Raw genomic sequence first — 15,347 nt, forward strand, 5'->3', positions numbered from 1 at the left:
GCAGGAGACTATTTCCATCCTGGAGTTTCTTCATGAGGGAATGGAAAAGGGGTTAGCACCTTGAAGATGCAGGTGGCCGCATGATCAGTTTTTTTTTTCCAAGTACAATTATCAAGGGATCCATTTAGTTATTGGCTTTTTTTTTTTTTAAGTCAATGGCTAGGTCAAGACCAGTGCCTATCGGCTTTTTTACAAGTTGGGACTTGTCAGTGGTCCTGCAGGGGCTAATTGGAAACCTTTCAAACCTCTGGAGGAGGAGAATTGGACCTTGAAAATGACCTTATTGGTGGCAGTAACCACTGCCAGGAGAGTCAGTGAGCTGCAGGCTTTTTCCATAATTAAACCTTTCCTAATGGTCTTTCCAGATCGGATAGTTCTTCCTAAGGTCTTCTCTGCATTTCATCGTTCTCAGGACGTGAGTCTACCAACGTTTTGTGCATCCCTAGCAAATTCTTTTTTTTTGTGCTGTTCTCAGGGGCTCTTAAGGGACAGCATGCTTCCAAAAGCTCAATAGGAATATGGCTTAGAACAGCCATTGAAGAAGCCTACAAAGCCTCAGGGCAGATACCACCAGAGGGTATCGAGGCCCACTCAACTAGGGCAGTTGCAACATCCTGAACTGAGGACTGGCACCTCACCGGACCAAATCTGTAAAGCTGTACATTGGACAAGTTTCCCTACGTTTATCTAGCATTATAGAGTTGATCTACTATCAGCCTCAGCGCAGGCCATTCGGCCAGAAGGTCCTACAGGCGGTGGTCCCACCCTAGAGTAAGTGTTTTGTTTTTGTGTTTGTTTTTTGTTTTTTTTCCTCCCTTGTCCTCTCCAGGTGCTGTCCTGAAAGACTCTTGAGAAAACTTTGGACTTCCCGGGGATGGTATTTCTAGAAGTCTTACAGGACAGCAGCTATTACCCTTCCTAGTGGTTTCCAACATAGCTTGCACTGTTAAATTTATATGTGTATGTGGTGTTGGTTTGTTTAAAAATTCTGACTTTCTGCATGGCTGGAGGTTTTTCCTTTATAATTAAGGCCATGGTGGAAGTGGGCTGTCTTTTTTTAAAGGGGAAGCGTTTATTCGCATTGCTTCCTGGGAAGTTGGGTGGAGCTACGCTCTCTCCAGGTGCTGTCCTGAAAGACTTTTAGAAATACAGTCACCTGCAAGTCTAGGTTTTTGGCAGGGTGTCTCCCTATATAATGGCCTAACTCTGTATCCCGTGATATACGATAAAGAAAATAGGCTTTTTTTCATCATACTTGCCTGTAAAATCCTTTTTTTTTCTTTGAGTACATCACGGGACACAGAGGTCCGTCCCCTCTTCTGAGGATTCAGCACTTGGTACAACACTGAAGTACTTCCTGTATGGGAGGGGTTATATAGGGGCGGACATCCTGTCTAAGACTTTGGTCTACCAGTGCCCATTCAACTAGAGATGGCATATAACCCAGTATGTAAGGAATAATAGCCTAATTCTGTGTCTCTTGATGTGGTAAAAGGATTTTACAGGCAAGTAGGACAAAAACATTTTTTTATATATAATATAAATAGATGGATGCATTTTTTTTTTTTTTTTATATATATATATATATATATATATATATATATATATATATATATATATATATATATATATATATATAATTTTTTTTCTTTAATCCTTTGTACAATAGCCCTGAGATCCCTTCATTGGTTGCCAGTAAAAGACCGAATTACTTTTAAGGCACTCTGTCTGACGCATAAGTGTGTCCAAGGAAATGCCCCCCAATATCTATGCGAAAAATTAAAAAGTCACAACCCCAATCGCGTTCTCCGATCCACCGACCAAAATCTACTCCAGATGCAAATCCAAAGGAGAACGAAGATTTCCAGTCCAAGGACCTAGACTATGGAACGCTCTACCAACCAGCATCCAAATGGAGGTGAATCACCTGGCCTTCAAAAAAAAACTCAAAACCCATCTTTTCTGAAAGCAAAAAAAGGACAGTAGGGAACGGATACTAAGCGCCCAAAGGCGATTCTGTTTGCATGTGTTGCGCTATATAAATTTCTCACTCACTCAGCCATATGTATAGTCTGTCTTTTCATCCTTTATTGTTTTCTGGTAAGCTCCATTCAGCTTTTGCCACAAAGTTCATTGGGAGCTGTATCCTTTGGCTCCCCAACACATCTGAGCGCTGTCAATGACTGGCACCAATTACGGTGTTGTGCCTCCACCCCATCCCTCTGCTTTTCCAGTTACAAAGTACACCCACAGCCTCATCAGTATGTAAAAATTCCAAGTGCCTGGAGTTGGGCTTTAACCAAATTAAATGAAACTGCCTTTGGTCTACTAGACCTAAAATACTTTTTTAGATATTTTGAGCTGGGATTGCAAAGCGGAGATGATATTTTTATAAAATGGCCTTGAAACATATCTACATACATATAAAAGAAAATGCTACCGGCGCAAAGAAAACAAATGGATCTCTATTGATTCAGTCTGCTGCAATCGGATGTATGCCACCCTAGAGTGGAATAAATGTAATATAACCAATTGTGGATTGCGCTGACTACTATTCTTAATTAAATGATATTTTATTGTGCAAAAAACGTATAGAAATATGTGGGTAAATATACACTGTTCTTGTGAAAAAGCCTTACAACTAGTGTTTAATATAATGTTCCAATCAAAAACAAATAATATCATTAAATATTTTAGGTTGCAATGTGTAATATTCCCCCAAAAAACTATATTCATTAACCACTTAAGCCCCGAACCATTATGCAGCTAAAGGACCTGGCCCCTTTTTTGCGATTCGGCACTGCGTCGCTTTAACTGACAATTGCCCGGTCGTGCGACGTGGCTCCCAAACAAAACTGGCATTTTTTTTTTTTTTTCACAAATAGAGTTTTCTTTTGGTGGTATTTGATTACATCTGCGGTTTTTATTTTTTGCGCTATAAACAAAAATAGAGCGAAAATTTTGAAAAAAAAATCAATATTTTTTTACTTTTTGCTATAATAAATATCCCCTAAAAAAGATATAAAATAAAAAAAAATGTCCCTCAGTTTAGGCTGATATGTATTCTTCTACATATTTTTGGTAAAAAAAAAATCGCAATAAGTGTTTAATGATTGTTTTTTGCAAAATTTATAGCGTCTACCAAATAGGGGATAGTTTATTGGATTTTTATTCATATATATATATATATTTTTTTTTCTAGTAATGGCGGTGATCAGCAATTTTTATTGTGACTGCGACATTATGGCAGACACATCGGACACTTTTGACACTATTTTGGGACCATTGTCATTTTTACAGCGAACAGTGCCATAAAAATGGCAGTGAAGGGAGTTAACCAGGAGGGGGCTCTGTAGGGGTTAAGTGTGCCCTAAGGGAGAGTTCTTACTGTGGGGGGGGCGTGGCTGGGCATGTGATGTCACTGATCGTCATTCCCTATGACAGGGAAGAGACGATCAGTGACCGGTTCACTAGGAAGCACCGGGAGAGGTTTGTTTACACTTACCTCTCCCCGTTCTTCCTCTCTGTGACCTCATCGCGGGACACCGGCGGCGATCGGGTCCGCTGTTCCCACGGGGACGGTCACGGAGAAGAGGACTGGGATCTTACATGTACGCCCTTGTGCCCAGCCGTGCCATTTTGTCGACGTATATCGTTGAGCAGTGGTCCTTTAGCAGTTAATAAATCAACCCAGTGTAGATGCCAAGAACCTGTGCAATGTTCTCAATTTTTTCAAACTTGAACAGCAAAGTGAAAATGATAAACATATAAACCAACAGCAATAAGTGCTATCCTCCAACTTATTCCAGTGTATCCAAAAAATGCAATGTGCAAAAAATATATAATGACAAATAATAAATGTAAGATGGCAAGTATAAATGAATGTCCTTGGTGAATAATCAATCCTTTCACTGCTGTTCCTATTTCGTGGTGGCGAGCACTTTAAGGGTGGAAGTAGATACACAGAATCACGAAATAAGAACAGCAGTGAAAGGAGTGATCACTCACTGAGGACATTCATTTATACTTTCTATCTTATATTTATTATTTGTCATTAATTATATATTTTTTTGCACATTGCATTTTTTGGATACACTGGAATAAATTGGAGTATAGCACTTATTGCTGTTGGTTTATACGTTTTATCATTTGCATTTGCACTTTGCTGTTCAATTAAAAAAAAAAAAATAGAATATTGCACAGGTTCTTGCCATCTACACTGGGTTGATTTATTAATAAATATTTTTGTGGGGAATATTGCACATTGTGATCTAAAATATTTTATGATATATTTGTATTTGATTTGTTTGGCACATTATATTAATTAAGCACTAGTTGTAATTTTTCACAAGAAGAAGCCGAGTATATTTACCCACATATTTATATACGTATTTTGCACCATAAAATATTTAATTGGGAATAGTAGTCTGCGCAATCCACAATTGGTTATATATCTACATACCTACTTGTCAAAGAGTTGCAGGATTGTATTTTTTACCAGTAGTGTTTTAATTAAAACTGATGACAAATTTGTGTTGCTTTCATCGTATGTGCTGTGCTGTATCTATTTCTATAGTTTGCTGCTGGAATGGAATTTGGATCTTGTATAGCACACTGTGTATTCCTGGCTATGTGTAATTTGACATGCTGTAGGACAAGATCATAACTAAGATTAATATGCGTTTTCAAATGTTCTTTCCAAAGCTATTCTGATTACAAACCTGCTGTTCAGGTGACCAAAACACTCTGGAAACCCCCTGATACTGTCAAACTAGAGTTTGTTTCTCAAGCCGCATTCACAACTGAGCGTAGCGTTTTTGGTTGTTTTTTCCGGCGTTTTGTCGCAATGTATTAACACGTATTCACGCGTTTGCATACAGCATTGTCCGACGTTTTTGAACTTCGTTGTTTTTTATTTTAGCCAATAGGAAAAATGCTCATCTCTTTCATTTGTTGCTATGTTTGTAGATTTTTTTTTTTTTTATCTTCTTCCTGAGTTTAAAGTGACAAAACGCCCGTAGAAACGCTCGTTGTCGCGCTAGACGCTTGGATCGAGCGTTTCCATTAGTTTTCTATGAGAATACAAATGTTCAAAAACGCCCGATTCGCGTTTTTGGAATGGAGATGTGAACCATCTCCATAGAGAATAATGTATATTTTCCCCTCCTAGCGTTTTATAGCTTCAGGCTACAAAACGCTCAGGTGTGAATGCAGCCTCATTGTTTAAAATAATGGTGTCTTGCTTTTTCATTTGTTGTACAGATAACATGCAATATTTTTGGAATTGTATATTGCCTAGTGTGTGTATGTATGTATGTATGTGTGTGTGTGTGTGTATATAAACACCAATCTTACGCTTTCATTTTTAAAACCTGCATGTAAATTAAAAAAAAAATGATATATATATATAGGAAGGATTTTTTTCAAAATTTACATGCAGTGCAGGTTTTAAAAATGAAAGCGTAAGATTGGTTGTTATAGGCAACAGTCCTGATTGTCTGTTTGCAATCAGTCATATCGAAGCACTTTGGTAAAGGTATACACATATGTAAATGCTTGCCTGCACATAGCCCTAAAACGTTGTTGTTGTTGTTGTGTGTGTTTTTTTTTTTTTCACCTCTATTTTACATACACTCTGTTCTAGCATGTGTCAAAAGCAAAGCATCTGGTTTTTATTTAAGCAATCTTGCAGTCTCCAGTCCGCATGCAGCTTTTTCTTTTAGCCCTCTGATAGCTTTGCCTACAGCTTTACCATAATGCAGAAGAATAAAGTACTTGTGTAACAAATCTTACACTAGAGAATAGAGTTTGTATGTATATAATCGGACTTGGTTGGCTGGGAGCGTGGTGCCTTTTGTAGACCTGATAACATTTGTGACATACGGAAAGAAAAAAGAAGCCACAGTAAAAGGGAAGATGACATCTGTTACTGTTCAATTCACTCACTTTGTATTCAGGTTTGTGAGGTCAGCCTGTTTTTACCCATCTAGCTGATGGCAGTTGCATTGACCATTTATAGCTCAAAGTAAACTGAGCTGTCTATATCCACTGGTATTCCCATACATAGCTTCTGAGCTCACTGCACACTCAGCCATTCCACCCTTCCTAGAGAACAAGAGGCCCTTCCCATACATGGCTGTCCAAGTTTTACATATGAAGCATGCCAGTTTTTCTGTGATTTTCCACTTTTCTCAATCAGGACTGTGTTCACGTATATCTGTCCTGAACGTGGGCGATTCAAAGGGAGTTTATGATGGAACAGTTGCATAGGCAGAGGGTAACTTTTAGAACTGTTTAAGTTGATTGCTTTGTAACACTAAAGGACTGGTGTACAAACATGGTAAGGTTCCAGTAAATGTACACATTCCCATTATCGTAAGAATAAAGTCGACAAATATGCAGCCATTAAAGTGATGGGTCCATGGCAAATCTTTGAATCCCCTGATTTGGCATATGCGATAGGTTCACCAGGCTAAAGTAGGTGAATGCTACCTGGAAGTTGCATCAGAATTAAGTGATATGAAAATGGTAGGAACAGCGACCCAACAGGTAAATAAAATAATGTGACCCTTCAATTTTGCATGAGATGGAACTATGTGAGTAAAAACATTTTATCTTTGAAAAGCTCAGAGGTTTGATGTGGTTTCCACAGTAAAATGCACATTTAAATGAAAATGTTAAACGTAGTACTATTCTTGCCCCCTCTGCCTCTTCCATTCCAGCTATGATTAATTGCTCAAAGGTTGACAGGGACCCTGGGGAACTGTCTTTACTGTGGAAACTTTGGTATTTGTCATTTGATTGTCTGTCTGTCTGTCTGTCTGTCTGTCTGTCTCTGTCTGTCTGTCTGTCTGTCTGTCTGTCTCTTGCACATATAAAACACTACTTCTATATAGAATTATTTATTTGGGTGACTTCAAATATTTCATATATAGGCCACTACACTTTTGGACATTACAGTCTCAAATATAGAGTGGACCTACACATTAACCACTTGCCATGCCAAAGATTTGGACGACTGGTGGTAACATTTTTGGGGGAGGCGGCAATCGGTGCACCCACACTGTTCTGTGCACCCGCACTGGCTCTAATCGGGTGCTTAAAAAGAACAAAAAGTCCCGAAAGGGGCCGGATGCTTGAATAGGGGGTGGTGATGGAAAGGGGAGGCTGTGCCCTTAATGGATGGGCCAGCCCTGTTTGCCACCCTTTGTGACAGGCCGTTTTTTGTAATATGGCATTGCGTTACTTTAATTGACAATTGCACAGTCATGCAACGCTGTACAGAGCTTTATTTTTGTGGTATTTGATCACCTCTCCCCCTTTTTGCACCATGAACAAAAGACTGACCTAGCCAGTGTGTTTGTGTACTAGTATGTATGCCTCTCTTACTAGGGCAGTGTTTCTCAATTCCAGTCCTCAGGCCCCCCCAACAGGTCAGGTTTTCAGGATTTCCCTCAGATGAAAAGGCTGTGGTGATTACTAAGGCAGTGAAACTGATCAAATCGCCTGTGCAAAATAATGGAAATCCTGAAAACCTGACCTGTTGGGGGGGCCTGAAGACTGGAATTGAGAAACACTGTACTAGGGTAAGAGATGGATTTTATTCCATAAATGGGACACAAACCATTTATTTATTTTTATTCCGTACATAGACCTACATACATTAGACATTTACAGTAATATGTAGGCATGTTTAAGTACAGTATCTATTTAAAGCAATTTACTTCCACATAAATATTTTGCCCTGTATTGCCTCATTAATTAGTCTCCATGCTATTTTACACCATACAGCAGGGATAAGCAATTAGCGGACCTCCAGATGTTGCCAAACTACAAGTCCCATCATGCTCTGCCTCTGGGTGTCATGCTTGATGCTGTCAGAGTCTCGCTATGCCTCATGGGACTTGTAGTTTGGCAACAGCTGGAGGTCCGCTAATTGCATATCCCTGCCATACAGATAAGATTCTTATTTAAATGCTAATATCTTATTTATAAAATGGTCATTATTACTTTTAAAGGCACTGATTTGTTAAAAAAAAAAAAAAAAAATTGAATGACTTGCATGGGACAGGATCCCTTATCTGTCTGCACAGTTCATAAGAATAATAATGATTAATAATATCATGGCCATACTGATGCTTCCAGTGATGTGTGAATTTGTAAATGCCTTGTGATTTTCTTCTCCAGCATCACATTGGTGCTGCAGCTGACTTTGTGAAATGTATCACAGGATAAACAATTAGGAATTCGGCTTCATGCGTCACTACTTGTGCTGACAAAAGGATAAACGCTACTTTAAGGCCGGGTTTACACCTATGCGAATTGAGTGCGGCTTAACCACTTAAGATTTGGACCAAAATGAAGCTAAAGGACCTTGCCCCTTTTTGCGATTCGGCACTGTGTCGCTTTAACTAACAATTGCGCGGTCGTGCGAAGTGGCTCCCAAACAAAATTGGCATTATTTTTTTTCCACAAATGGAGCTTTCTTTTGGTTGTATTTGATCACTTCTGCGGTTTTTAGTTTTTGCGCTATTAACAAAAATAGAGCGAAAATTTTGAAAAAAAAATCTATTTTTTACTTTTTGCTATAATAAATATCCCCCAAAAATATATATAAAAAAAAAAAAAATTTTTCCTCAGTTTAGGCCGATGCGTATTCTTCTTCTACCTATTTTTGGTAAAAAAAATTGCAATAAGCGTTTATCGGTTGGTTTGCGCAAAATTTATAGCGTTTAAAAAATAGAGGATAGTTTTTATTGCATTTTGATAAAATGGCGGCGATCATTTTTTTTTTTTTTTTCTCGTCACTGCGACATTATGGCGGACACTTCGGACAATTTTGACACATTTTTGGGACCATTTTCATTTTCACAGAATATGTTCATTTAAAATCTCAAGTGTACAATTTGCCTCAAATGTTATCCTCCATTCTAAAATTACAATTGCTGAAAAATGATGGTTAACTATGAAAGTATGACCGTCAAAAATATTATTTTAGTGAGCAATGTCAGAAGCTTGTAAGTGCCATTTATTACCTCCTAGTTGTGATGCCTACACGTTGAAAAACTGGATATATACATAATTATAGATTTCTAAAGGCATGCCTGTCAAATTATGTTCACCCCCCCCCCTTTTTTTTTTTTTTCTTCTAAATTTCAGCCCCCCTATGAAACAATATACCATTATCGTACTTCTTGCAAAAATAAAAACACTTTCCATTTATTCTACACACTGTTTTTATGGCTGTTTAAAAACCCTGCTTCATTATTTTTGCTTTACTTCCTGGACAGACTATAGGTTATGACACAGGAAGGAGTTGACCAGCTGAGGGTAGATAAAGAAGGGTGTGTGCTAATGGGATCAGCTTGTCAACTCCTTCCAGTGTCATGACCTATAGTCTGTCCAGGAAGTTAGGCAGAAATGATAAATAAGTGTTTTTAAACAGGCATGAAGAGAGTGAGGTAAGCATGTGTAGAATAAATGGAAAGCGGTTTTATTTTTGAAAAAGTACATTGATGGTATGAACTTGGCTTTTAATGTATTGTTTGCATTAGGTAAAACATGTTTAGGCATCGGTATCCCCCCTTTAACTTACCTGAGCCCTTATTCCATCCCAGCGCTGGGAAGCCCCATTGGCTCCCACTGCTGTCAATCAAAGCCATTGAAGAGGGAGTAAGGGTGGGACAGAGTCCCGCTGTTTGTGTCAATAGATGCAAGGAGTCTGCATGAGTGCCTCTATAGAAAGCAGCTTTATCGGGGCACTCGCTAGAGCGGGGGACCCCAGAAGAAGAGGTTTGGAGCTGCTCTGTGTAAATGCAAGTATATAAAAATACATTTGTAAATGTTTTTTTGTTTTTATTTATAATTAATTTTTTATTAAATGTAACAATCTCTTTAGGCCAGCCGTAACTTTGACTAAACATGTTGGGGGGGGGAAATCATAGGCCTAAAAACCTGAGAGAGGATCAAACTCCTCTAAACTATACCTTAAAAGCAGCAGCAGCCCATTCATTAGGGGCAAACGGGCACCGCCCCACCCCTATTGTGTCCAGCCCCCGATCTACATACAGAGCGCCAGACTATGGATTCCATTGTGTGTGTGTGTGTGTGTGTGTTTGTGTGTGTGTGTCTTTTTTCAGCACGTGATTTAGAGCCAGAGGCTTAAAGAAAAAAAAAAAAGAATGGGCTTGGACGCAGGGCACTGTGTCCCGATCCCACCCAGTTGTGTGACAATAGCGAATGAATATTGGCTAATTTCACACTAAATCTCCTCCCTGCCAATCCGGAAGTGGGTCGTGAGATTGGCCAAAATGTCAGGCGATACTATTGGACACCTAGGGGGAGGAGAGAGGAGACACATGGCTAAAGACGTCATGCTAGATCAGCTCTGCCGTGCTGAAGCGGGGGACACCAGAGCCACCACCCACCACCTAGTTCGGCTCCACTGTGCTGGAGCAGAGGACACCTGACCCACTACCCGCCAGCTAGATCAGGTCCGCTTTGCTGGAGCAGAAGACACCTGAGCCACCCCCAGTCCTCCCTGTAGAAGAATATGATTATGTTCTAGATTATGTGCTTGGAGAGCCTAGGTCTCTTTTTATACCACACATATAAGGCTGGATTCACACCTATTCCTTTTTTTGTGCGTTTTGCAGATTTGCACTACAGAAAGTGTTCCATAGGAAACCATGTTAAATGGGTTATAGTGCAAAAAGCACTAAAAATGCATAGGTGTGAATCCCGCCTAATGCATATTTTTTTTTGGGGGGGGGGGGGGAATTAATACCACTGAATACAGAATAAAATAGAACAAAACCCCCTTATCAGTCATGTAGGTGAATGGAGTTTTGGATCCGCTTGTTTGTAGCATACTTTCCTATTTAGACAAAACATAAGATGTTTATTTATTTTTTTTGTTTACTACTATAACACTATTTTTTTTTCTCCTATTCAAAAACAGATTTCCAAAACTCTCAAAAGCTTGCAAGAACTTGACATTACATTGGAAATTCTTGTGGTAAGTAATGACAAAAATGTTCCACGTTTGTTAATGTAATGCAGGCTGCTTTTTTGGGTGCATAAAACTTAGAAAATGTAGAATAGGAAACTTCTACAAACTGAATGTCCTTTTTTCCAGTAGAAACTGACCAAAGGTATGGAGAGAAACCTTGTTCAGTGATGACTAGCTTCCAAATAACGCAACATAACAACCATACATTTAGAATTCAAATTGTTATAGTGTACCTGTCATTGCAGGGTCAAAATGGCAAAAAAGCTAACCTGTAAAAGGAGTCCCTGGAGTTGATTTACTAAAACCGTAGAGTGCAAAATCTGATGCAGCTCTGTATAGAAACCAATCTGTTTTCCAGTATTTTTTATTTTGTCTGAACTTAATTGACAAGCTGAAGTTTAGAAGCCGATTGGCTACAATGCACCACATTTTGCACTGTCCAGTTTTAGTAAACCAACCCTACTATACTTACTTTTCGTCAGCCCATGTCCTATTTCACTGCTGGAATGCTGCTCCCCAATCGCTGCAGCAATTCAGCTCCTCCTGGGTGTGTGAATACCTACTACCCCTTCGACATGCAGTGGCTCCTTGCCGGCTCAGCCAGGAAGCAGCATCACAGTGGATTTAAGTAAAGTAAAGGTACTAGGCCAGTGCCGATCCTGAGCAAAATGACATGGCACATTAAAAATGAGAAGCGGGGGGCGCTGACAGTGACATGTCACATTAAAGAAAGTTGAGAGGGGAGGGGGTGTTCTGCTGTTGGAAATGACTCAGCCAGCGAGTTTAGAAGCGCGGTGAGGGGGGGGAAAATTACTTATCACCAGGCGGGCCTCTAGTAATTTGGGGGGCCCTTCGCAGCTTTGCGGGGCCCTAAGCGGCTTGCATAGTGAGCCTATAGGGAGGATCGGCCCTGTACTAGGCATCTTCTTTTTACAGTTCTGTTTTTTTCTTTTTTTTTTGCTGCTGTTTTGGCCCTGTGAAATGATAAATTCTGGTTGCGGTTTATTATTTTTAATGGATTCTTGTGACCACAATAATAATAATGCTCAATAATTAAAATTTTAGGTAAATTATTAAGATCTTCTTTTTTTTTTGTTTTTTTTTTTTTTAACCGTAAATGTGTTTTTTTAAATATAACTAGTAAAAATGCTTTTTATTTTATTTATTTATTTTTTTATCATATAAACCCTGCATGGCAGATCTAAAGCTGAATTCCACCCTGGGCTAAAAAATTCTCTTGCACGGGAGCATCCCTACACTACAAGGGTTAAATGCTCATGTCTAGGCAAAGTAATATTTGCTTTATTCTGCAGGCTCCCTATATTTATGTAACTGCCCCAGTGCTGCCTCCTCTCTAAGCCGCTCACATCTGCCATCACGTGCTCGCCCCCTCTACATGCAATGCAAGGTTAAAAGGTTCTGCATTGTTTATTTAGGACTGAAGAGCTACCCACGAACTGGAGCTTTGGGGAGAAAAGCACATGACTGGTGTAAGGCTGATATGTTGGCTGCCCTGACCACTACCACATTTAAAACCCCTCTACTTAATCTTATTTACTAATAAAACACGTAACACTGTCTGGATTAAATGGCCAACAAAGGTCCCTTTATTAAATCCAAACACCAAAAAAAATTGTATAAAAAATAACTTCTTATATATAATAAACCATATATACTTGAGTATAAGCCGAGTTTTTCAGCAAGTTTTTTTTCTTTTTTTTTTGTGCTGAAATGCCCCCCTCTGCTTATACTCGAGTTTCACCTTTTTGCGCCTGATCTCCCGGAATTTGGGGACCCGGTGCCGGCCGTAGGTTCCCTGGACCCCAAACTTGGCACACATACAGTATAGCCCCACTTTTCCTCTACAAGTGTGAAAAGTTTGTTGTCTGGAGGACCTACGGCCAGTGAGCAACAATATTTTTCAAAGCCGGGCACCCCTTCCATAGACTCCCATGTTTTAACAGTAATTTCTTCAGTGAATTTGGGGACCCCGTCGTAGGTCCCGTAGACCCAGAACTTGTAGCTCAATTTCTCCTCTACAAGTGTGCAATGTTTGTTTTCTGGGGGACCTACAGCTGGGGAGCACCAATTTTTCAAACCCGGGCACCCCTTCCATAGGCTCCCATGTTAAACGTCAGTCTACGCATGGGCACAGTGAGGCATGGGCACAGTGAGGCATGGGCACAGTGGGGCATGGACACAGTGAGGCATGCAGATGGACACCCTAGGCTTATACTCGAGTCAATACGTTTTCCCATTTTTTTGTGGTAAATTTAGGTGCCTCGGCTTATATTTGGTTCGGCTTATACTCGAGTATATACGGTATATATCTCACATATTTATAACCAAAAACATTTTACTGCTAAGTCTGAGGTTCCTGAAAGAAGGTACCACCACCACCACCACGTCGTCCTGGCCTCTAGCCGCAATCTATCTAGCACAGGCACAAATGCTTACTACATTCTTGCGCCTTCAGCTCGATGACCAATAGTCCATATTACCAGATGGGCAAGGTACCCATACCTGTACCGCACTATATAATATAATATAATATAATATTATATATATATATATATATATATATATATATATATATATATATACCATTCCGACCTTCAGGAACCAGAGACCCCTGGCCCAGGATCCACATCAGACATACCGGGCCTGTAAAGAAAGACAACAGGAACATAGACCCAGAGAACAAGCATCATGCACATACCCCGAAAAGACAGCCCCACATAACAAACAAGACATGTAAAAAACACCAAACGGGACATCCCCCCTCCCCCCCACAGGAGGTGAGGGCGGACATATAACTTAAAAGGATGAGACTCCCAACGCCCCAGGATTTGATCACTCGAACCCCAGCGCAATGCCTCTGTTGCCGCCCCAATTCTGAACGAATGGGATGAATAGTCCGAAACAGAGAAACCCCCCCCACTAGGAGGCCGTAGCACCAGGCATAGCATCAATCCAGGAACGCTCCCCAAAACAACCCTTTTCCCAATGGATCCATCTTCGACTTACGAATGAGCAGCATCGTTGACACATCTGAGACGTCCAACCCCCCCCCCCCCCCCCCCCCCCCCCCCCCCGGCCACCGATTTTGAGGGACTAACCAATTCACCCACTCAACGCCCTGAAAAAGGCCAACACAAAATCTGTCCTAAACAGCTGAACTTCAAAAGAAGAAAAACATACCTGGGGTAACGCCCCCACCAGCACCTCTAACATCCCCAATGACACAGGACGCCTGGCATTGGGCCTAGCCCGCCTTCTCCTATAACCATGCAATGCATTGCGCACAATGAAAGCCTTAGTGAAATCCTCAACACTCCCAACTTAAACAAAAAAGCCAAACCAGCCATCTTACAATTCAACGAAGCCACCGGCAAACCCTTCCTCACAATTCTGAGCCAGAAAATTAAAGCAACGCATAGAGCTTGTCATTGTTGCCGGGACAACCACCAGTACTACTCGCCAGCTTGTACCACTCCCGCCAACACGCTTGTACGACCGCCAGGTGGATTCCGCAACTGACCGCCGAACCAACACCATCACAATAGCCCACAAACAACTGGGGCACGGAACCCTGAGCCGCCCTGCCTTTGGTGCCAACTGCCGGAATCTGTCCAACTGTAAGGCGAGAGAGTGCATCAGCCACTTCATTCTCAACTCCTGGGATATGCCCAGCACATACAACAATATTCAAAATGAGACAACGTAGCACCAAATGACGCAACAAACGCACCACCGGCAAAGATGATGCCGACAGTGAATTGATTGCTTGCACCACCCCAGGTTATCACAATGAAAACTGACCCTCCAGTTCATGAACTCCACCCCCCAAAGCTCTACTGCCAACACAATAGAAAACAACCTCGAAATCCTGAACAACGCAGTACCAGTCAACTCCTCTGGCCACCGATCCACACACCACCACCCCTGAAAGTAAGCCGCAAAACCCACGGACCCCGCCGCATCTGTGAACAGCTCCAGTTCCTTCGCCTGCACCGCAGACCTATCGTTGAACTGCTCCAAAAACACCTAAATGAATACCGCCGGGCGCCTACAGAACACCCTCCCTATCAGTATAATGCTGCATGCAAAGTTGAGTTTCCCCAACAATGACTGCAAGTCCTGCAAATGTACCTTGGAGTGGCGAGCCACAGCCGCCACTGTCTCCCTGAGATCCTCCAGCTTATCGCTCGGCAGCCGACACTCCATCCTCTCTGTATCCATAACAATGCCCAAGAATTTCAACACTGACACAGGACCTTCCGTCTTGACCTGAGCCAGTGGAATTACGAAAACTTGAAAAACATGCTGAAGGGTG

General features: G+C 40.9%; 1 protein-coding gene across 2 annotated transcripts in view; it reads left to right on the forward strand.

Moving 5' to 3' along the window:
- Positions 1 to 15,347, forward strand: part of LOC120936982 (elongin-A-like) — a 146,667-nt gene that overhangs the window by 11,544 nt on the left and 119,776 nt on the right. The window contains exons 1-2 of one of the 2 annotated variants that reach the window (XM_040349832.1): positions 6,192 to 6,549; positions 10,961 to 11,017. In XM_040349832.1, the coding sequence (XP_040205766.1) occupies positions 6,520 to 6,549; positions 10,961 to 11,017 (87 nt within the window). In that variant the 5' untranslated portion in view covers positions 6,192 to 6,519. Of the gene's footprint in view, positions 1 to 6,191; positions 6,550 to 10,960; positions 11,018 to 15,347 lie in introns of those variants that run through there. The other variant, XM_040349831.1, reaches the window with a different exon arrangement.

Source organism: Rana temporaria, chromosome 4 (assembly GCF_905171775.1).
Source record: "Rana temporaria chromosome 4, aRanTem1.1, whole genome shotgun sequence".
In the NCBI taxonomy this organism is placed as follows: domain Eukaryota; kingdom Metazoa; phylum Chordata; class Amphibia; order Anura; family Ranidae; genus Rana; species Rana temporaria.